The sequence below is a fragment of the Ctenopharyngodon idella genome, chromosome 9 (genome assembly GCF_019924925.1).
Source record: "Ctenopharyngodon idella isolate HZGC_01 chromosome 9, HZGC01, whole genome shotgun sequence".
Taxonomy (NCBI): Eukaryota; Metazoa; Chordata; class Actinopteri; order Cypriniformes; family Xenocyprididae; genus Ctenopharyngodon; species Ctenopharyngodon idella.
The window spans coordinates 37,582,828-37,606,336 of record NC_067228.1 but is presented as its reverse complement, the minus strand read 5'-3'; the positions used below and the strand labels follow the sequence as shown (position 1 = coordinate 37,606,336).

General features: G+C 40.7%; 1 protein-coding gene across 2 annotated transcripts in view; it reads right to left on the bottom strand.

Moving 5' to 3' along the window:
* LOC127519028 (interferon alpha/beta receptor 1a) overlaps positions 1 to 23,509 on the bottom strand; it is a 53,049-nt gene that overhangs the window by 29,306 nt on the left and 234 nt on the right. The window contains exons 2-7 of one of the 2 annotated variants that reach the window (XR_007931707.1): positions 10,639 to 10,774; positions 8,427 to 8,593; positions 8,186 to 8,346; positions 5,111 to 5,258; positions 4,454 to 4,611; positions 1,795 to 2,503 (exon numbers count right to left, since the gene is read on the bottom strand). Coding sequence is in view for 1 of the 2 variants with exons in the window: in XM_051906407.1 (XP_051762367.1) it covers positions 2,180 to 2,503; positions 4,454 to 4,611; positions 5,111 to 5,258; positions 8,186 to 8,346; positions 8,427 to 8,593; positions 10,639 to 10,774 (1,094 nt within the window). In the remaining variant the exon portion in view is untranslated. Of the gene's footprint in view, positions 1 to 1,169; positions 2,504 to 4,453; positions 4,612 to 5,110; positions 5,259 to 8,185; positions 8,347 to 8,426; positions 8,594 to 10,638; positions 10,775 to 23,509 lie in introns of those variants that run through there. The other variant, XM_051906407.1, reaches the window with a different exon arrangement.

The window sequence follows — 23,509 nt, the reverse complement described above, 5'->3', positions numbered from 1 at the left end:
ATTTTTGAATGGGTTTTGTTTCACAATCCTCTCCAGCGTTGCGGTTATCCCTATTGCTTGTACACTTTTTTCTACCACATCTTTTCCTTCCCTTCACCTCTCTATTAATGTGCTTGGACACAGAGCTCTGTGAACAGCCAGCCTCTTTTGCAATGACCTTTTGTGTCTTGCCCTCCTTGTGCAAGGTGTCAATGGTCATCTTTTGGACAACTGTCAAGTCAGCAGTCTTCCCCATGATTGTGTAGCCTACAGAACTAGACTGAGAGACCATTTAAAGGCCTTTGCAGGTGTTTTGAGTTAATTAGCTGATTAGAGTGTGGCACCAGGTGTCTTCAATATTGAACCTTTTTACAATATTCTAATTTTCTGAGATACTGAATTTGGGATTTTCCTTAGTTGTCAGTTATAATCATCAAAATTAAAAGAAATAAACATTTGAAATATATCAGTCTGTGTGTAATGAATGAATATAATATACAAGTTTCACTTTTTGAATGGAATTAGTGAAATAAATCAACTTTTTGATGATATTCTAATTATATGACCAGCACCTGTGTATTTATATATATAGTCATGAAATTATATATATATATATATATATATATATATATGATTTCTTGACTGAAGAGGCCCTGTGCTTTAATTTAAAAAGGACTTTCATAAGTTTTTGTCTGCCAATGCAGTTAGAAAAGCTAAAATTCTGATTAAGAAATTTTGCATGATGTGCAACGTAAAATTGACACAAATGTTTATATATATATATATATATATATAGCATCAGAAACAAGAATAGGCTATAACACAAGTGGCTTATATAACAGGAGTTCACCTGCATCATTTTTTACTTGGTAAGCTGGCACTTTATCTAATGCCAAAGACACTTATCCTATGATCAATAATTCATCATATTTACTTTCTCTCTCTGTCAGTCTTGAGTTTTAAGGATTCATCTAAGCAGGGTTCACAGGGCTCCTTTTGACTTTTCTGAGTTTAAAATTTATTCAACACCACTTTGCTTGGAAAACAGTGATCATCAGATTAATCCTTTCTCATGTCAGTTTATAAACTGGTACTTTTATCAATCACTGATCAATCTTTTACCATCCTTCTCTCTCTCTCTCTGTCACACACACACAGACAAGATGTACAAGGAGTTCACCTGCCTCCTGTTTGATTGGGTAAGTTTACAATTTATTCAACACCACTTTTTTGAAGTACAGTATTTAATGTGTCAACTCTCACTGATTCTTGCTTACACATTACATGGCGTTAGTAGTTTTAAAGAGTAGGAGTTGGCATACATATTCAGGGCAGGGGAGCGCAAGGACGGGTGGTATTTGTGATCTTGTTTGGTGGCGGGCCGGTCTGGGCCAAAATGCCAGGGCTGATTTTTGGTCCCAGTCCATCCCTGGTTAAATATGTGGCTGATCAAAGCTTGAGTGAATACAGCTGTATGCCTTTATAATTAGCAAACCAAAAGCCTACAGCACACAAACGGCTCAAATCGAAACTACTGCAGGATAGTTCGGCACTTTAAATACAAACAGGTTCTTCTTGCGTCAACTATTACACACGACAAACCCCAGACAAACTGATGCCTTGTTCTGTTTCTGATGTGCTCCATGTTCTCGCGCTACTGCTGACATGAAGAACAAACGGATCTGCAATGGTCGCTATTCTAATTACAAACAAATGTGATAAAAAATAAAAATAGAAATAAACAGTGGAACAAAAAATCCTTCCTAGGAGCAAATATTAATGTAATCATCCATCTCCATGTGGAAAAACATCAACCTGAAAATAAGACCATTTCTAAAATCTCTGTCGTCATTGATGGAGTGATACAGACATACAGAATCTGAACAAGAACAAGGCAACTGTATATGATAGAGTCCATTTTAATGTGACACTGGGTGAAGATGAGTGTGAGAACAGCCATACTGACGTTTACTCTCTTTTTAAACGCAGCTGCTTTTGAAGCGAACAAAGAAAGACATCGAGGGACAAAACATGAATTAAGATTCTATAAGAATCATAAAGAATCTGCATGTTTAAATACAGAAATGAAAATATGGCTGAAATGGCATAAAACTTCCAAAGGTTTTGCATTTACACGGTGCTGCTGTCACAACATTACAATAAGATGACAAATGTTTGAACAGAGACAAACAAAACGGAGTCATCTGTTTGCCTCTGTCGTAGCGCAGAGCTCCAGCGTCCCATCATGCAGCTCTTCAGCGTGCTTTCTGTTCGTCCTGCACACGTCGTCGGTCTGTACGTCAGTGATCGCGCCGTGTCGACTGAAGTCCTCCTCTGTGGAGTTAAAGCCGGAGTCTCCGCTGCCGTGTCGGCTGGGTGCGCTCGTGTCCTGATCCTCAGAGTTTAGGCTCTGGGCGTCCATGACTGCGTCCATCTCAGCGCTGATCATGTCCAGGTGTTCACAGACAGAACTGGGAGATTCAGGAGGGAGCAGCTGCGGCTTCTCCGAGTCAGACACCCACAGCTGGAGACACAGAGAGAGAAGTCAATCTTATTTGTTTAGAACTTTGAACAAACTTTATACTTCAAACTTTAAACAATGTAAACTTTGTTGTTTCTTATGGGAAAATTTGCGAGTTTCCGTCAGAATTCAGACAGAGCGCGTGCACTGAACGAAACCATTCGTTTCAGCGATGACTAATCTGAACGATTCTGATTGGCCATCACGCTTGACAGAAACACGTGTGATTGGTTATATGCGGCAGTCGGGTGGATCGAATAACAAAGTATGTTTACGAAGTTTCAAAGTTTGTTTAACCAATATTACCACTTAAACATATATTCTATTACATAAATATTTTGAAACAAATTTCCATGACTTTTCCAAAACTTTCTGGTTTATTTATTTTTCCAAAACTTTTCCAGGCCTGGAAATCACTGTTTTAAAATTCCATGACTTTTCCAGGTTTTTCATGTCCGCACGAACCCTGTTAGAGAGTTGGATCTGTAACCCGAAGGTCGCAGGTTCGAGTCTCAGTACCGGAGGGAGTGTGATCTTCCACTCTCATTACCCACACTGACGTGTCCTTGAGCAAGACACTGAACCCCCAATCAATGCTGTCATGTATGTTGTAGTTTGCCAAGCCCTTGCATATACCATATCCAAATTAGTATTACTATTAGTTTGCAAGAATAAATATTAACAAGTTTAGGTACCTCTGCATTCGCTGCAAACATTTGAGCACTTGATTCCTAGCTTCAGCATCACTACATCACAGCGTGATTAAACAGCGTAATTCAAAATGCTTCTCTCATATGGCAAAACTTAGCGGTTCAGAACATAAAGCATTCTGCTAACAGCGTTAATTGTTTCGGACTAATTGTAAACTATTTGTTCTTCAATGAACAAGAGCATTTTTTAACTAAAGAATTTTCCAGGACAATCAGATTTTTCCAGGATAATTGATGTTTTCTCTCATTTTCCATGTGTTTTTCAGAACTTATTTTTCCAGGATGTTGAACCCTGACATGACCTCTGATAACAGATTACTCTAAATTGTAATGTAGAAACATGCATTTTCAGTAAAGCTGCTTTGAAATGATGTGTATTGTGAAAAGCACTATACAAATAAATGTGAATTGAAATGTAATATTCCACCGCTGTCCATGGCAAAATACATTCATGTCTGTCATCAACTGTGTTTTAGAATCAGTGCAGGACACCAAAAACTGTCTGATAACCGAATGGAGTAGATCAAGAGCCACTTAAATACCCCATCATCAAATGAAGCACATGAGTGGTGTCGACACCGGAAAAGCAATGATTTTTTTCTATTATATAATACATTATTTGTTTTTGCTGTTATATTGAGTTCATTTTAGGCAGTCGGTTGGAATCCATCTCAGATTTTTCTCTAGCATTGTGCAGGGATTGCAGAGACATGTCACCTATAGACTGCCCTATTGTCCCATATAGACGGACCCTATAGATGTTCCATATAGATGGCCTCTATAGATGTTCCCTATTGATTGCCCTACAGATGTCTCATATAGACAGACCCTATAGGTGTCCCATATAAATGGCCCTATAGATAGATGGCCCCTATAGATATTCCATGTAGATTGTCCTTATATATATCCCATATAGACAGCCCCTATAGATATCCTGTATAGACGCCCCCTATAGATATCTCATGTAGATGGCCCTTATATATATCCCATATAGATTTTGTCATATTAACAAGTTAGAACAGGTAACTGTAGTAAAAATGCACTTAATTTATGTTTTCAACAGAAAGGCTCCTCTGTAAACACTTTCTTTTGTCTTAATTTCTAGAGAAACCCAATAAATGTATTCTGACAAACAGTTCATCTCTTCATAACTACAAACTGACACATCTTTAATCAAATGTCACCGCAACCTTATGATATCATACTGTTTTAAAGCATGTAAGAAAGTATAAATGTTTTGTACCTCCTGAATGTGAGCCGGGAGTTGAACGTTTGGGTAGAAGATGCTCTTTAAGGACTTCAACACCTTGTAAAAGCAAAACCACACCAGCAGCACCAGCAGGAAACACAGCACCAGCGACAACAGGAAGTACAGAAATATCTGCCAGTACGGAGTCGGTCCTGAAATCACACACAGCATTCAATCTGTATGTCACACATTCATTTATCTGGCTGGACTAGCCATGACATCTGAAGCATAGATTCTGCCTTATGTGACATGATCCATAAATGATAGGTTATAAATGTCATAAACGTTGCTGAAAAACCATATAAATTACTTAGCTTAAGAGAATTACATTCATTAAATGAATCATGTTTCCCAGAATGGTAGCCTTTACTAGGTAAAGGGGCAGATGCTTCAGGTTAAGGGGCAGTGAGGGGTAAGTTGTGTCACTAGAGCACCATATTTAGTTTTTATTTCTATGGCTGTATGGCTGTTATTGAAGCATGAGGATAATAATACACACAGTGACATGTGACTCATAAATGACAAAATCTGTTATCAGACATGAAAAGTTAACAACCATATGATTTTTTCTTACTGATTTCATTGGAAAGCAAACTGAACTAGTGTGTGTGTGTGTGTGTGTGTGTGTGTGTGTGTGATGGAGCTGCTGACCTTCAGTGCGTGTGCAGTGTGTATCGCTGAAGACGCTTGTCTTGTTGTAGAAGTCACAGCAGCTCTGAACTCTGACGCAGTACCATGTTGATCCGTCCAGCTCAGACAGCGTCACCACATTATTCTTCGTCTTTAAGACTTCAGCCTTCTGCAGTCACAAGAGAGGGAATGTTTTAGCTGTAGCACAAACACTATACTTCACTCAGCAGTACATTTAATACATTCATGTTGCATTTGAAAAGTACTAGTCACAAAAATAAGCTCAATAATAAAAAAAAAATTAATAATAAATGTAAACCTTTCTGCTACAAGTACCAACATTTGATCTCATCTGTACTCTAAGTAACAGACCGAGTTCCTGCCGACAGACTGCAGAAACATGAAGACTCACGAATGCTATTCTTTAGTCAGATGAGGAAACACTGAAACTCTTCTGATGACCAGAGTCAAGATCATTGTTACTGTTCATACTATTCAATACTACTCAATCATGACAGAGCAGCCTTCAAGTACACTGTTAAAAAAGAAATTAAACCTGTTATAGCTCACAAACAACCTCAGACTTGTGTGAAAATTCCCCTTTGTGTCCAGCTGTAAGCCTAGAATTACTAGAGGGAGTCTGAATACTCCATTTACTTTCTATACTTACTGAAAATACTAAAAATTAAAAATAATAACGATTTATTATTATTATTATTGGTGGAGTAATGGTCAAAAAATCCAGACATCCAGTAAATATGCTTCTATTACGCAAACATGCAAATTAGAATTTCTTAAAGGGGACCTATTATGCCTCCTTTCACAAGATGTAATATAAGTCTCTGGTGTCCCCAGAGTGTGTATGTGAAGTTTTAGCTCAAAAATCCCCACAGATCATTTTTTACAGCATGTTAAATTTGCCATTTTTCGGGGTTGAGCAAAAACATGCCGTTTCAGTGTGTGCCCTTTAAATGCAAATGCAAAATGCAAATTTAACTTATAAAAATGCAAATTTAATGCAAATTTAACTTATAAAAACATGGATGTTTGATCATTAGTGCAACCGAAGGTGTCGGAAATAAACACGAAACACTTGTGATCGTTGTCATGCGGTGAATCCGGCCAATTGTGAAACGTCTGTGTGGTCATCAGAGCTCGTGTAGCCGCTCTGGAGGAGCTGCCCAGAATGAGCCAGCCGTCTGCTCTCAAATCCCTCTCATGGTACTTTGATGTCATACGTCGCAGTGACATGCCGTGGGCGCTGTCTTAAGTTGGAAAAAATTGGACAAAACCAGCATGCACTGCTTTAAGTCAAATGCCGATCGGTCTGAGCAGTGCTGCATCAGGTCAACCACACCTAAACTGTCAGCCCGCTACAGTAGCTACGCCCCAAACTCCTAGCCCCCCCAAAAAATATATTGTAAATAAATAATACACACTTAAAATAATTGTGTAAGTAGTAAAGCAATACAAACGCAGACGGGAGTTTTATGTTTAGAAACATTGAGTCACCCCTCCCTTGCCTCACAGTGGATTGGTCCACCGCGCATGTCACACTTGTGTGTGTAGATCTCCATGCTACACTAATAACAGTAGTTATTATACGGTTTTCTTCCGTGTAAAGTTACATATATCCTTTATAAGTAAAATTTTGGCTGTATTATTTGTGTCCCCTTCAAAAATTGCTCGTTTATTGTCCCGCCCCTCCAACTGTCAGATGAAATTTACGCCCCTGAATATAGATATTTGAAAATGAACAATGAAATTTGCTTTACTGTTTCAACCCCTTCCAAAGGCCATTTGTAATTCCTAAAGGCAGAGGTGCTGATAGTGATCAAGGCCTGTGGGCCAAGATGTGTGTACATCGATTGTCACACCTTTAGTACGGTGGGGGAAGTTGTAATTCTCTGATTGGTCAGTTTGAATGTCTCACATCTAGGTTTCAGTCTCATGGTCAAAGAAGGGATAAAAGAAGATTGAACTGTTGCTCTGGGCGCTTCTATTCTCTGGCTCTTCTTTTTCTCTTTTTGCTCTTTTCTATATCTCAGGTAACATTCTACACATATGCTGGGTTAATAGTCTGAGTTTTTATCATCTCATACTTCAATTTTGTAACAATTCTGAGTGTAACCATAACAAGATATTGTCATTAAACCCTTTCAATTGCAAATTATGTGCTAACAAGTTTTGATTCGGTGTTAACTTTGAAGTGCTACCCACTGCAATATACAGTAATATCGTCACACTGTAGCAACGCTCTCCCACATATTTTGCTATTATAACTGCGCTTATTTCCGTCGTTGGTATAAGTTGCAGTGGGTGGTGATAGAGAAGAAATGTACAGTTTTCTACCATCTTACTGATAACATTTCTTTAGTCATTCTGCAACCCTGCAGCCTGAACCCCTGTAGGAGGTCCACCCTTACAGCTCTCATGTTTTGATGGTGTCTGGGAGGCTCAATGTATTACACTTTTGGGGGAGATAAACCCATGAATGCCATACAAATAGTAGTACTAACACCATCTAGGTCAGGGGTTCTGGTCCTAGAAGGCAGGAACACACCAAGCCGACGCCGACGAACTAGTAGCAACAAAAGCAGACTGCGGGGTTGGCTCACGCTCACAGTTGCCCTGCCACACCAAACTGGCGCTTGACAGACGATGGCCAAGTAGCACGTCCGTGCCTGCGTAAGATGAAATGCCTTTCCGTACCAGCAGGTGGCAGTTGCTGAACAGCCAATCAGAATGATCAGATGGCCCGACAGACCGACAAGCTCCGACACCGATTCAACATGTCGAATCGGCCAAAAAAAAAAAGCCAACAAGGACCAACTTCAGCCGACGGCGCGGAACGCACTGAGAAAACTTAGTCGGCTTGGTGTGTTCTTGCCTAGAGGGCCACTGTCCGGCAGAGTTTAGCTCCAACCCGAATCAAACACACCTGAACCAGCTAATCAAGGTCTTCAGACTACTAGAATGTCACAGGCAGATGGATTTGATTAGGGTTAGACCTAAACTCTACAGGAAAGTGGCCCTCGAGGGCCAGAGTTGAGAACTGCTGATGGAAATCTGAGCATGTCATTCACGCACAGATACCTTATAGCCTTCAAGCTGCTTCCAGTACTGGATGAGGTAATGCATGTCGGGAGCCAGCGTTTTCATGGACTCGTTGGTGCTGCTCAGAGGGTCAGCGATGACGATCTCTAGATCTCCTTTAACAGAGGTCAGCTTCACACTGGACGGAGGACCTAAATCAGCTACAGAGAAGAAGGAAAGAGCTGTGGTCACACCGCAGAATCAAGAGCCAATGCCAGGAAAAGACAGACCAGTTCATCACCATCTTCTTCAGGGCAGAAGCTGATGTTGGTCCAGCTGGAGAACCACTGTGCTGTGTTGGCCCGCACACGCAGATAATACATGCCCTTGTAATGCAGTCCAGCATCAGTGAAATCACAGCGACGCTCTGAAACATCAGCACACACTGTCCTCCATTTCTGCTTATGCCTGTTGGAGGAAAGGATGCTATGAGTGCACTTGATTTGTCATGTGAAGGACAACAGCAGAGGAATCAATTCAATAATAAAAAGTATTTATTATTATTAATTCAGTCATCTGACCCTGGAGAGATGATTTCTGTATGTTGCATAAAGGAAACTACTGAATATCTCCCAATTGGATTTGATTAAAGCAACACGTCCATCCCAAGGTTTGCTTGCTTCTCTGTCTGTCAAGCCCCTATTCTTTTATATAATTTACATACAATATACAGTATATTTCATTCGAATTCAGTATCATTAATAGTATGTGGCTGGATGACATCTGTTCCCATATGTGTCAGTCTGAAGAGGAGCAGCTTCATGGTTTGTGTGTCTGTAGGCCACTATTCTTTACAAAGCTGCTGTGGAACATGTGACCCGTGCTGGCAAAATGAGTCACAATGAGAAAAATTTCAAAAATGAGTTATTGTTATTCTCCTTCAAAATGAAGTAAGATTTGTTGAAATCCGACAAAAAACGACTGAGCTACACCTGTTTGAAGTCGATAGAGTCAGCAAAGTCAATCTGGAGAAAAATCGAGTTCAAAGGTTCAAAAACAAAATCACCAGCAACCATACCTTAACATCCCTGGTAATACTACCAAATTTGGCACAAACCAAGTCAAAACCCATATCTACAGGAAAAAAAAAAAAAAAAAAAAAAAAAAATTATATATATATATATATATATATTCAACTTTTTTTCATGATTCCACAATTGTTTGATTAACATTATTGAAACAGACAGCCTATATATTGAGAGCTACTGTATCACACGGATCTGATATAATGTTCCTCATTAGATGTTTTTCCCCAACAGTTAACCAAACGTTCATTTAAGACATAATTCACTATGAATATTCACAAAGTTGGAATGCTGTGCTTTACAACGATACCAAACTTGTGCTGAGAGGAAGTGCCAGTCGTCCAGAAACAAGCATTTTTCACGGTCAAAGGAAAGGTACTCCTCTCGGAAATAAATAAATAAAGATAATTTTTCATGTTTAATTGCTATTTGGAGCATTGGGATCGCTAGATGAGGGCTTAAACTCATTTTGGTGAAAACCTCAATTTCAACCAAAACTGACATTTTTCACTTGTTTTGTCTGTAGCTTGAAATTAGCCGTGCGCATTCCGACTCATTTTGCCAGCACGGGTCATATATTTATTATAAAAAGAGCAATGCAAATGAATCCTACTGAACAGAACTTTGCGAGATGAAAATGAAGCCTATGGGCCGGTTTCACAGACAGGGCTTAGACTAAACCAGGATTAGGCCTTAGCTCAATTAAGTAGCTTTTATAAATGTACCAGAGTAAAAAAAACATTACTGGTGTTCATCTTGAGACGAAACAATGACTCTGACATATTTTAAGACATGCTTTCAGTTAAACAGCTCAAACATGCATTTTAGTCTGGACTAGCTAAAGCCTTGTCTGTGAAACCGGGGATACGAGCTTCAATGAAGTCTAAGCAGAATTCAGCACATTTCTCACCCAATTCTTACTATTGTAATGCAAAAATTATATACTACAAAAATAATGCTATTTTATTATACATGGTAATATTTGTTGTACTGCCTTTAATTTATGCTAATTTTCATTCACTTCTGCATTACAGAAGTAAGTACCATAGAGAAAAGTAAAAAAATATCTGGACAGATTATGATCATGAGAATTTAACGTCAATAAAAACATTGTATGCCCAATTTTTCCTGAGTATTTTGGGGTGAAAAATAAGCCAGACCTTAAAAGCGCATACAGAATAAGATACTCTGTTTCCTGTGATGAGCTGCGATGATATTGTGCGACACGTTAATCTGCCGTCATGTGTGGCTTTATACTACAGGATCCTCAAATCTCTTACAAGGATCTGTTATGACCTGTACAGCTTGTGTATTATTTTTCATTTTTTTATCTGTGATTAGAAGATTTGCTTAAAAAAAATAAAATAAAAACTGAATAAACATGATTTTATGGGTAAAAGCACATGCAAAACATAGAGTGGTTCTCACGAGAGATACTGTGCAGTGAAGGTAAGCGTCCCCTTCATGGCCGTCTGCTGATCATCAGCCCAGTCCCAATGCAGAACATACTGTGTGTTGAGAGTCTGAAGAGAGAGATTCTGAGGACGGCTCAAATCTCCAAGAGCTGTGACACACACACACACACACACACACACACACATACGTTTAATTAGGGTAGCATACAGGTTTTCATATGTACTTTTACAGTGGAATGAAGTCTGGAGATCTTAGGGGTATTTTGTGTCCTTTCTCAGGATCTTCCATATAAACCTGAATATCTGGATCCTTAGTAAAGTTACTGTATAGGATATAAAAGCAATAGAATTTTTAACTTTCGTCTATTTTCTAATAAAAGCACATGAGGGTGAATCACGTGACCCTAACCCTTGATCTCCTGGGTTTGAGAACTGATGCTGAAGGTCACATGACAATAACATCAAGCTGTAGGTCCAGACTGTGTTCATACTACAGAATATACTTGTCTAACAGTCACGATCTTACACCTACTCAATGAGTAAAGGCTATCTGGACGATCTGTACTCAACCATCTAGTGTAGGAGATTCATTATTATTATTCTTATTATTCTTATTCTTCATCAACAGTCTGATAGTATAGAAGGTATCTTCTGCCAATTTTAAATAAATCAGTTAAATGATTAAAATGAAAACTAAAACCAGATTAACCATTTCATTATAGAAAACTGTAAGAAAAATGTGTGAAAATTAAATTAAATGATCTCATTTTAATTTGAAATAAAAGGAAATAAAATGAAAACTAAACTTTACATTTTAATTTGAATTGTGCCACTATTATTGCAAGAGCATTAATAAAAAGCTTTGAGTCTGTGTACTTTTGTGTCCATTCCTTTTTCCTTTTTTAAACCACAAATGAAATATGGAAAATGCAGTTTCTTCCTTTTTTATATTTTAACACTGATGAATAGAATTTGCAGATACAAGCTAATTTTCCTTATACAATATTATTATTTTATTAAAAATAGCATAAGTGATATACAACTTGTTGTTTAAAATGTAAATATGCTAAATTCAATTTCTAGGTGTTCCCTTTCGAAAGGGAACTCAACTCTGCGTTAACCGCTATGGGGAACCGTCACTCGTGACAGGTGTCCGAAATGCCAAAGAATCACATCACTCCAATCCTATTGGCCAGCGACAGCCTATGACGTAAACATGGCGCGAACCCGGAAGTATAAAGGGGGTGCCCGAGGAAGCAGTCAACATCTTCTCGTCTTTCGGGACTGTCTTGTCTTTGCCATTGATCTCATCTCCGGTAAGGATTTACTTTCTATCATGACTGATAAACGTTTCAGGAAGTGTGCTGATCCTTGTCCCAGGTTTCTAACACTGGAGGACTCACATGACCTGTGCGTTTTTTGTTTGGGCGAGGAGCACGCGTGGACAGTGCTCGAGGGCGCTGTCTGCGTTAATTGCGAGCGTCTTCCTATGAGGACGCTCCGTTCTCGTCTGGCCCTCTTCTCGAGGAAAGGGGCGTCGGCACCTTTGCCCGGTGGTTCCGGCCCTGCTCGTGCTGAGGCTGAGCGGCGGCTGAAATCATGGGGCTCACAGGTGGAGCTCGCTGAGGAATTTGAGAAAGGCGTAAACCTTTCTCAAACCGAAGCGGCTGACGAGGACGCGCTCCTGGATGACGATGACGTCTTGTCTTTGACGTCTTCGGATCCAGGAGCGAGTGCTCTTCTGGCTGCAAGCCCCAGAGAGCAGGAGATGGCCGTGGAGGGAGAAGCGGGCGAGCCTCGGGCAGGCTGCAGCTGCCTTGGGAGCGCGTTAGGAGGGAGCCTGTTCGCGGCAGGCTCGACGAACGGTTCCTTTCGGACCATAACCCAGTAACTCCAGTGAGCCTTCCATTCCTCCCCGATCTGCATTCTGAGATCGAGAAGGCATGGAAGAACCCATACTCGGCCCGAATTCATCGATATCAGCGGGCTAGTTTCGCTGATGTTGAGGGATTGGGCCAGCATGGGTATGTGTCGATGCCACCTGTTGATGAGACGTTTGCGAACTATCTCGCTACAGGGAGCGCACCGACACTGAGAGCTCCGGTCCTGCCATCCAAAGCTGCGCCGCACCACGGATCTTGCTCTGAGGGCCACCAAGCAGACGGCCACCTCGATCGGCAGGTCGATGGCGGCCATGGTGGCCACAGAGCGACATCTGTGGTTGAACTGTGCAGACATCGGGGAGAAAGAGAAGAACTTTCTTCTCGATGCCCCGGTATCGCCTACTGAGCTTTTCGGTACCTCCGTCGAGGCGGTGGTCAAAAAATTCAGGGAGGCGAGGGCGCGCTCTGCAGCATTTAGATCTTGTATCCCGCTCAGATCCAGCTTTGGGCCCAAACAGCCGGGAGGTCCGGGCCCGTCTCGAGTCGAGGCTCAGAGACAGGCCCAGAAATCCAGTGTCGCCGCTCGTGCGCCTCCTCCTCCTCGGAGTAAGTCGCAGAGACGGCGGGATGCTAGGAGGAAGAAGCAGGACCTGAGGGAGGTGATCGATCAGAGGCGCCAGCAGTACCGCTGATCGATCTCCTCTCTCTCGCGGGGCATTCCTTTTGTTTGCCCTCGCTCTCTCTTCTTCCTCCGCCTCCCGGGAGCATTTCAGACATCTATGTGCTCAGGCTTTTGACAGTCAGGCTGATGGTTGGGCCCATGATGAATATTTTTCTGAAGGCCCGCCTTCTGGCTTGATAGTGAAAAGTACTTTTAGGCTTAAAAGAACTTTGGATTTTATCCTTTTTCATTCTAAGAAAGGAAGGGAAATCTTCGTTCTACGAGCCGCAGAAGGTAAGATGGGTCTAATTTTTATGTTTTTAAAAGTTTAGATCTTATTTTCCTGTATAGTTTTCCTAAGCATATAGTCAGTAATTGTGAAGGGGTTATTTTGGGTAAAATAACTGAATCAATAGGCTGGCTAGTTTCTTGCAGGCCTTGTTTTTGGCCGCTAGGTTTAGCTCCCTGTGTTAAGTGCAGCTTTTCAGCTATATTATAGTCTTGTTTGAGTTTGCACTTATTATTTCAGTTATTTGTATGCAGGTCGGCCTGTTTTGGCCACCTGTTGGCTTGTAGTGCTTCATTTTTCCCTTCATGTTTGAAGGTTGCAAAGTGAAGCCCAAGCCTGCTAGGCCTTAGCTTGTAGCTAGGCTAGAGCTAGGTTAGGTGTTTGTTTGTTACATCACCCCCATTTTGTTACCCCCTTTTTTAGGGCGTATAATTCCTAGTTCTGGCCGCCTCCCGAGGGAGATGTTGGCCATATGCCCTTTTTCCCCTTCATTATATGTAGGTGCTATGGCTAGGGTGAACAGCTAAGGTTATAGGCTGTTGTTAACCTTCCTGGTTTGTTCCCCCAGGTGGTAGCTGTGCAGTGTTGCTAGGCCCCACTTTCAGAACCTGTCATGCTTATGTTTCCACATGAGCCCCTTGATATTATTCAAGTTGAGTGTACGATGCTAAATGATTTTAGCTCTCGTTCTCTAGGGTTCATCACAGATCTTAGTTCTGTTGTTAAGGCTGTGAAACGTTTATCCTGTTGGATGGCATGTTTTACAAAGCTTGTTTGCTTTGGGTTCTTTATGTGAGCTTACTTAGTGCTGCCACAGGTTATCACCTGTCTCTGGATTGTAGGCTTGGGTTAGCCTCTAAGTGCGTGGTGTTTTTTGTACTCCCCGGTTAGGGTTTGTGCTTCACTGAGTGCATCACCTGTTGGATTGCACACTCAGGTTGAGTGTAGACGGCCTTATTCTGCTTAGAATAGATTTGGTCTTTGTTCACTCCCGGTTGATCCTGACCACAGCAACTGTTTTACATTTACTGTTAGATTGTTGGCTCTTTTGTTAGTAGCCTCTCTTCCAGGTACAGCTTGTCTTGGGCGCTGTTGGTTCGCGATCATGAGTTTGCTCACATATCTTAGCACTGCCTCAGGCTTATGCACATCGTTTGAGGTAGTAGGCCTTGTGGACCTCCCTTAGACCATGGTAGCATATGTTTTTTGTACCATGTACATTTGCCTGTTTGATTGTGTAGGCTTAGCTCAGGTTGTGTAGCTAGTTACCCACAACTAACTTGTTGGGTCTAGAGCTGGTCCCCTTGGAGCTTGGTCCCTATTATGACCACTGGCTGGCGCCACATGGTGTTAAAAGCAGTAGGCCCTTTCAGGTCTCCTTTTTAATTCTCATGTTGGCATGACTGAGTTGGTTATGTTGCACTCATTCCATGGTTGAGTCTTTATTTTTCTGACTTACACCACCATCGGCCACGCCCACCTCTGTAGGAGTAGGCCCTAGGTCAGGCCTCTCTTAAGTGCTGTGTGTGCGTACTCTTCCAAATGTTGTTTTTTTACGAGTACTTGGCCTGCTGGCTGGTTTAGTCATTTAGTTGCCATTGGCTGGTGCCATATGTTCATAGGTTGTAGGCCCCAGTAGGGCCTCCCTTTAGTTTGCATGTTGGCTCAGTTTGCTTTGGTTTCTATTTGACTCATCACCATGGATGGGTCTTGATCGCCACTAGCTGACGCCACGTGTTTCGAGTCGTAGGCCTTTGTAGGCCTCCTATATATCCTGTTGGAGCTCGGCTTTGTACTCCTCTCACTTAGAGAGTAAAAGGTGCTTTTACTGAGTACTTTTTCTGAGTGGCTTGCCTCTCAGGGTAATTTCTTGTGTTAAAACCAGCTATTTGTGTGGTTTTATGCATTTACTTCCTTGAGCTTGGTCTCCTTTAGCTCTAGTTGAGGTAAGTAGTTACCATTGTTGTTTACTTGGTTCTATTTTCGCTCCTAGAACTTTAGTAGCCGCTAGCTGACGCCGCGTGTGACGGGTAGGCCCTCGGGGCCTCCTTGACTAACATGCTGGCTTACACCTTTTTTGTGTTTTCTTTAATAGTTTTTACTGAAAACAGTAAAAGGGCATTTATGTCGCTGGCTGGCCAGGGCTCCGGCTGACTCATTAACCTCCTTTGTAGTCGGTTTGTCTTGCCTGGAGCTTGCTAACACTGCCACGAGCTGATGCCACGTGCCTGCTGAGGTTATAGGCCCATGGGGCCTTCTTTAGCGCTTGATGGCGTACGCTGTACTCCTCTTGCTTAAAGAGTAAAAGGTTCTTTACTGAGTACACTGCTCACTGGATTGTGTTGGGATAGACTGTTTGTGGGCACCCACAGTAGCCTTATTGTATGGTTGGTCGTGCGCTACGGCACATTTGTTCTAGGTGAGTGGCTTCTTTGCCACCCTGAAATACCACATCCGTTTTTATGTCTCTGGTGTGATTCTAGTTATTCTTCAGAACTTCATTAATGTTGTAGGCTCTTTCCGGCCTCCATAATTATGTGCCTACAGTATGGTCTATCTGTTAGGTTGAGCTTCATACTTCCCTTTGGGTTGACTTTGTAATTGTGCTTAGCTCCCTAAGCTGGTCATTGGTTGTAGACTTCTGTGAAGTCTCCCGCTGAGACCAGCCCCCTAGGCTGGTTTGTGCTCCCCTGTTCCAGGGTTTTTTCTAGCGCACAGCCTTCTCAGGTGCGTTTGTCAGACACTGAGTAGATCCCAGGATGAGCGGGTTTTTACTCCCCTCAATACGAGGGTTTATAGCACTCAGCTGAGTTCTGCTCTCTGGGATGCCCATCTCTGCGCATGGGTTTGAGTTGCTCACTGCTCTTTCGCAGTCGCTCTTACTTGCTCTCTTCCCTGAAGAATGCGCTATGGAGATTCTGTGTGACAGACAGGGCTGGCCCAGACTAATTCTGGCCTGCGCCAAGTTGGTACGGCCTCCCTGGTGGCGTCGATGGTGACTCTGTTCCCCTCTAGTGACTGGCCGGGGTTCCCTTTGGTTTCCTGGCCACATTCCCTTTAAGGGACCACTTTCCACTGAATGCTGGTCCCAGATGCCCTAGGCAGCCTTGGAAGGCTTTCTACGGAGGGGCCTCTTTTAGGCTCAGCTTGGGCTGTTGACCGTAGGGAATGCTGTCACTGACAGCCTTGCGTGACCCGAGGGGGAGTTGCTCCCGGCGTTTCTCTGGAAACTGCTGTGCGTTTGTCTAGTCATATTGGCATGCACTCTCCTTAGCATGGCGGCGTGGGTGTATCGTTCCCCATAGCGGTTAACGCAGAGTTAAGTTCCCTTTCGAAAGGGAACATCTCAGGTTACGTATGTAACCATGGTTCCCTAAGAACAGGGAACGAGACTCTGCGTTCCCATGCCATGCTTCGGGCTGCCTGCTGGACAGTCCCTCAAGACGAGTAGGTGTTGACTGCTTCCTCGGGCACCCCCTTTATACTTCCGGGTTCGCGCCATGTTTACGTCATAGGCTGTCGCTGGCCAATAGGATTGGAGTGATGTGATTCTTTGGCATTTCGGACACTTGTCACGAGTGACGGTTCCCCAAAGCGGTTAACGCAGAGTCTCGTTCCCTGTTCTCAGGGAACCATGGTTACATACGTAACCTGAGACGTTTTGTATCAATACACAGACGTTAAAAGCGCCCTCTAGTGGCTGAAAGACTTGCATCAAAACAGCCAGAGCCATAAAAAAAAACAAAAACAAAAAAAGCCTGAAAACGCCTTAAAAGATGACATTGTTTAATTTACATTTTAATTCATTAAATTATTTATTTTTACATTTATATTTCAACATGGCAATTTCTACTTGCCTCTTGTTTAGCGCTCCAACATTATCGAGCTTGTGTTCTCCATCCTGTCCCTTTGCTTTTCACTCCGTTTTATGAATAAAGACGACTTCTAAATTACTGTGAGTTATTTGTCTGGCTGTTAGGTGTTTTATATTGTTTTATGTCAAGAAATTGTAAAGGTTTAGGAGTCGCTATAGACTACAGCTACGCTAGATGTTCAAATTGAAAATACCCCAACATATGTCATGATGACAAAATTAACCCCAATATGCAATTTTCATGAAGACAAAATTCCTATGCCGTTTGTCTCAGTGGAGTTTTGACATGAAATGTTTCTCAAATCTCACTGAAAGCAATGCATTACAGCCGCGTCGCTGGGACTTTCTAAAGCGCTTTACACGCAGAGATGGGCAGTATTTTAATTAAATGTATTTAAAATATGTATTTAATTACTTTTGAGTATTTTGTAATTTGTATTTTCCTTAAAGAAAAGATCAAATGTAATTTGTAATTAAATACTTTGAGACAAAATACCAAAAATACATTCAAATATGTTATTTTATTCTCGCATACAATAACTTTCATCTCAGGCTTAAAGGTAGGGTAGGTCATTTTCAGAGAGGCTAGCAATAGTGAGCTAGCTTTGAAAGCTTAAGATCCCACCCTCCCTTCAGAGCGTCTCCAAAGCAACGCCTCCTCCAAAACACATGAACGCGCAGCAGGGAGAAAAAGCGTCACGAGGGACCGTGTTAAACTACCTCATGTCTCAAAGCACGTAACATTACAGTAATAATGAACATAAACAACTTAAAGAGCTCTGACCTGTAGCACCTGACTGCTGCAGATTCAGGTCGGCGTTAGTAGTGTTGCCATTGAAACGCATAAATTCCAGTCACGGACCGCTCCTAGTATAGCCTAACGTCACGGGTTGCCATCTCTTAATTACGGTAGTTATGTCATGAACGCAGCATAAGCTCGTTGTTTTGGTTCAGGAGGAACTGTAACGCTACATTCACACGAGGCGTCAGCGCTTGATGGAGGGCGTGTCTGAAGCTTGGTGCTGACGCGACCGTCATGGTGACAACAGCCAATCACAGTACTTTCCGGTGTTGCATGAATGTTCGCTTGGTTTATAAAGATGCAAAACGTAATTAAAAAAAATCTGAAAACAAGTCAATATTTTATTTTGTGTGCATGAAATTTGTGTATTCGGTTTTAATTTAAATTTTGATATTCAACATAGCATTCAAAAATACAACAACCGTTCCTTTTTTGTTTTTGTTTCCATGGTTAAAAAAGGAAAAAGGAATGGACACAAAAGTACACAGACCCGCGTCCATTCCTTTTTCATTTTTTAACCACGTCGAGAAAAACAAAAAACAAATGGTTGTTGTATTTTTAAATGCTATGTTGAATACCAAAATTTAAATTAAAAGTGAATACACAAATTTCATGTGCACAAAATAAATATTTTCAGATTTTTGTTTATTACGTTTTGCATCTTTATAAACAAAAATTAAAAATGGACAGATTAAAGTCGATGAAATGTCAATTTACAAGTTTTCTTTTGTAAAATTGTTGTTTCTCTCACACTTTCGAGAGCCATGTCTCTGAAACACGACAGTACTTGATTTTCAACCCATTCTCACTCACGAGGGGTCCGATACTGCCGCATGTCCAAGAGAATGCTACAGCCTACTGGCGGCAAACGCGTCCAGCGAAGCGGGACATTCTAAGTGCTTAACGTGAAAAATGCTTGATGTGACTTAATGCATCACTAACACCGTGATACTGGAGGAGCAAATTCAGTACACACCTTATAAACAAAACATATGCAGTACAGACAAGCAGATGAAACCACACATATGAACCACATAATTACGTTAAGCATTTTCCTAGAAAATAAAATAGCCTACCATTATAACGTTTAATGCATTAAGACACTGATATTAAATGACCAATAAAGCTTTAGACAAGCAGGTCAGGCATGAAGGCAACGCGCTTCTACGTTCAGCGTTTTCCACTAATAGAAAACCGTTAGAAATGCTAAACATTAAAATATTGTCCTTCCACTTTGTTTACGTTGCAGTAGATGTTGTTGATGACAAGAAAATGTGTGATAAAATAGTTTCTCCCTGGTTGTTGTTTTAGTAGGATTGAGCCATGTAAAGTGTTAATGTCCAGCGACGCGGCCGTAACGGATTGCTTTCAATGAGAACTGAGAAACATTTCATGTCAAACTCTACTGAGGCAAAGGGCATGGGAATTTTGTCTTCATGAAAATCACATATTGGGGTATAATTTTGTCATCATGACATATGTTGGAGTATTCTCAATTTGAACATGAGAAATTACTTTTAGCATTTTTACATATTAAAAAAACAAGTTGTATATCATTTATATTATTTTTCACAAAATAATAATCTTGCATAAGGAAAATTAGCTTGTATCAGCTAATTCCATTCATCAGTGTTAAAATAAAAAAGGAAGAAACCGCATTTTCCATATTTCATTTCTGGTTTGAAAAAAGAAAAAGGAATGGATGCAAAAGTACACGGACTCACCAATTGCATATTTTTAAATTTTGCTGATGCATTTTCACAGTGAAAATGAAAATGAAAATGAAATCATTTTATTTTCATTTTTGTCACATATTTTGCATGCAGTTTTCTATAATGAAATGAATAATCTGGTTTTAGTTTTCATTTTTTATCATTTAATTGATTTATTTAAAATTGTATGAATATGCCTTCCACATGACAGCTCCTCTCCTCTGGGTCCTTCAGGAAAGCTGTGACCGTTGAGTGAGTGCACACTACTTATACACTACTTAAAATGATTCAGAATAGTGCTCAAGCAAATTGGGACACACCTCCGCTTATTAAAACACACACAGAGAGAAAGAGAGAGAAAGAGAGAGGTGTAAACAAGACCTACACAGTGACAACATTACAACAACAAATGAAACACTGACCTACACGTTTAAAACCAGAGCCTGATGAAATCGGTATAAACACCTGTTCAGTACTGCAAAACACACTCAATATTACAGTCACTGCTCTTGCCGTCCAGAATAAAAGAGAACATCCCAATCCAGTGGAGGGATTTGTGGAAACTGTGGTTCCTAATTATTGTGATCCAACATTTGCCTCGCATTTCAGGATGAAAAGACAAACATTTCAGGTGAAGGATAATCCACTTCTTACCTCTGAGACTGTGTTATGATCTATATGACCTTATTATTTTTATTGTGAGTATTAGGCTTATCATTATTGATGATCACTGTTGTTGTGCTATGATAATGTAATATTTACCATTATATAATCAGAGGAGAATAGAAAAGTTTATGAAAGTGTCACTCCACAATAGAATAGCTTTACTTGGTTTATATACATGTTGCTGCTGATTGATTGGGCTGACATTTCTGACACACCCACCAAACAAGAGGAAACGCATCTCAAACCCGTTGCACACCGTTTCCAGGAAACATGTCATTCAACCCAGAAAGCGTTGCACACCGGTTTAGCTTGAACATGCCCCAGAGGGCTGTTTCATAAAAGATTAAACTCCAACACCTGACGTGAATGAATCTAACAAATAAGTTGGGGCTAAAGCGGTTTCATAAAAGGTAATTGAAGTTCATGCAGTCCTGCTAATTTGATCCAGGTTTACCCAGTCAAGATAACTGCGTGTGCACGCTTTTCTTTAGCAGCCCTAGAGGTCGATCATGGATCAAATCGATCCACCATGGGAAACAGCGTGCATTTTGTGCTGTTTTATGCGTTTGAGACATGGTGTTTTCCTCAGTGCATAACTTCACAGGTTTATTCTCCATCTGTAAATGTTAGAAAATCATGCAAATATTTCCATTTTGCTGCTAAACTTCACAGTGAACGAGCGCTGCTGCGCGCTAAACAGACGGGACGCGATAGAAGCGCAATAATTCTGACTAAATATACATTTTGCTAAAATATTTGATGTTGGACATTAAATGTGCCTTATGTACAATTTTAAACCTATAAGTAAGTGTATTATTATGATAGTAACTGTAAATGGACTATTGTAATGGGGTAAATCAATATACTTTAGGTCAACTACTGAGTTTAGATTCATCTTACCAATTAAAATTTAGTATTTATTTTAATTTTTAATTTTGTAATTTTAAAGGGATAGTTCACCCAAAAATGAAAATGTGATGTTTATCTGCTTACCCCCAGGGCATCCAAGATGTAGGTGACTTTGTTTTCTTCAGTAGAACACAAATGATGATTTTTAACTCCAACCGTTGCGGTCTGTCAGTCATATAATGCGTGTCAATGGGAACACCATCTATAAGAGTCAAAAAAACATGCACAGACAAATCCAAATTAAACCCTGCTGTCTGTGACGACACATTGATGTCCCTAAGACACGAAACGATCGGTTTGTGCGAGAAACCGAACAGTATTTATATCATTTTTCACCTCTAAAAAAAAGTCCAACTGCCTTGAGCATCCGGTTGGTGAGGTCTGAAAACAGAAGTGATCTTTCGCGTGTATACTTCAGTGAGTGCGAGACATCACTTCCGTTGTCAGAGCGCGTTCAGACCTCACACACCAGATGCTCAAGGCAGTTGGACATAGTGGTGTTTTAGAGGTAAAAAATGATATAAATACTGTTCGGTTTCTCGCACAAACCGATCGTTTCGTGTCTTAGGACATCAATGTGTCGTCACAGGCCGCAGGGTTTAATTTGGATTTGTCTGTGCTTGTTTTTTTGACTCTTATAGACGAAGTTCCCATTGACACGCATTATACGACTGACAGACCGCAACGGTTGGAGTTAAAAATCATCATTTGTGTTCTACTGAAGAAAACAAAGTCACCTACATCTTGGATGCCCTGGGGGTAAGCAGATAAACATCACATTTTCATTTTTGGGTGAACTATCCCTTTAACTTTTTTTTTAGATTGTAATGTTCTAATGTTCTTCTAATAATCATAAAAGGTACTACAGCTGCCAAACAAAACCAGAGAGAAATGTATTCACATATTAAAACAATCTAATTAAATCTTGGGCACAAAATATTCAGCCAGTAAGAAGAGAAAACCTGTAGGTTACACACACACATTATATATATAGAATGAAGGCCTGATTGTTTCAGGGTCTTGTCACAGGTCTATTGATTTTGAAATTCTGTGTTACTTTTGCTATATTTTCACACTTAAAACAGTGATTTGGTAATCCTCTTGTACCACTGTCCTCTTCTCCTGACAGTTCTCTCCCAAGTGCTTCATTGTTGTCAGCATTAAGCCTGAGAATGATTCAGTGGGCTATAAAACACTTTTAATTGTCAAGAAATTACTTCTCTTTAAATGTTTTGGTTCAACATACTTACCTTTTAATGAAAAATTGCCTTAAATTTACACCTTTTTTATTTATTATTATTTATTTAGTAACTGGGTGTACTCATTTTTGCAACACAACATTTTATCACTTTGATAAGAAAATCTAATTTCTCTGAATAATTCTGACATGCTTGTTTGGTAACTGATCAAGCAGACTTGCTGGAACATTGTATCTCTAAAGAACCCTAACATGACTTCTGAGTAAAGAGTAATTACTGACTTTAAGTTTCAGACTGGTGTACTCATTTATGCTGTATATTTAAATATATTTATTTATCTTTGGACTGCTAGCGGTTAATAAAGTCAGGTAATTGTATGTGAGGGAGTCAGCTGTAATATCATTGCGCTCCTATTGGTCAGTGTTAGAGGAGCTCGTTCACGCGGCCTCGTAATTCCTGTAACTACGAGATTCTGGCTCGTAAAAAGCGTTCACGTCCTCGTAGAGCTCGTAATTACAACTTGTAAGCTGGGAGTTTTCTGAAAGCTCCCACATGTACCACCTGACCGCTGTAGATTCATTTAGGCGTTCATAGTGGTGCCATAGAAACGCATAATTCCCGGGCCAAGGACGTGAACAGCTCCGAATATAAGGTCACGTGTTGTCATCTCAAGATTCCGGTATATACGAGGTGTCGTGAACGCAGCATCAGCTTAGCCTGCCCCGGACCAGGCTAGTTTCCCAGCATAAGTTGCCAGAGTAACTGAGTTTGAACTAATTTAAGTTTGCTTTATGAAACCGAATTCGCCGACAATAAGCGTGACTAACTAAAATAAGCCTGGCTTGTGCTCTACTCTGTTTTATGAAACAGCCCTCAGATCTCACAGAGC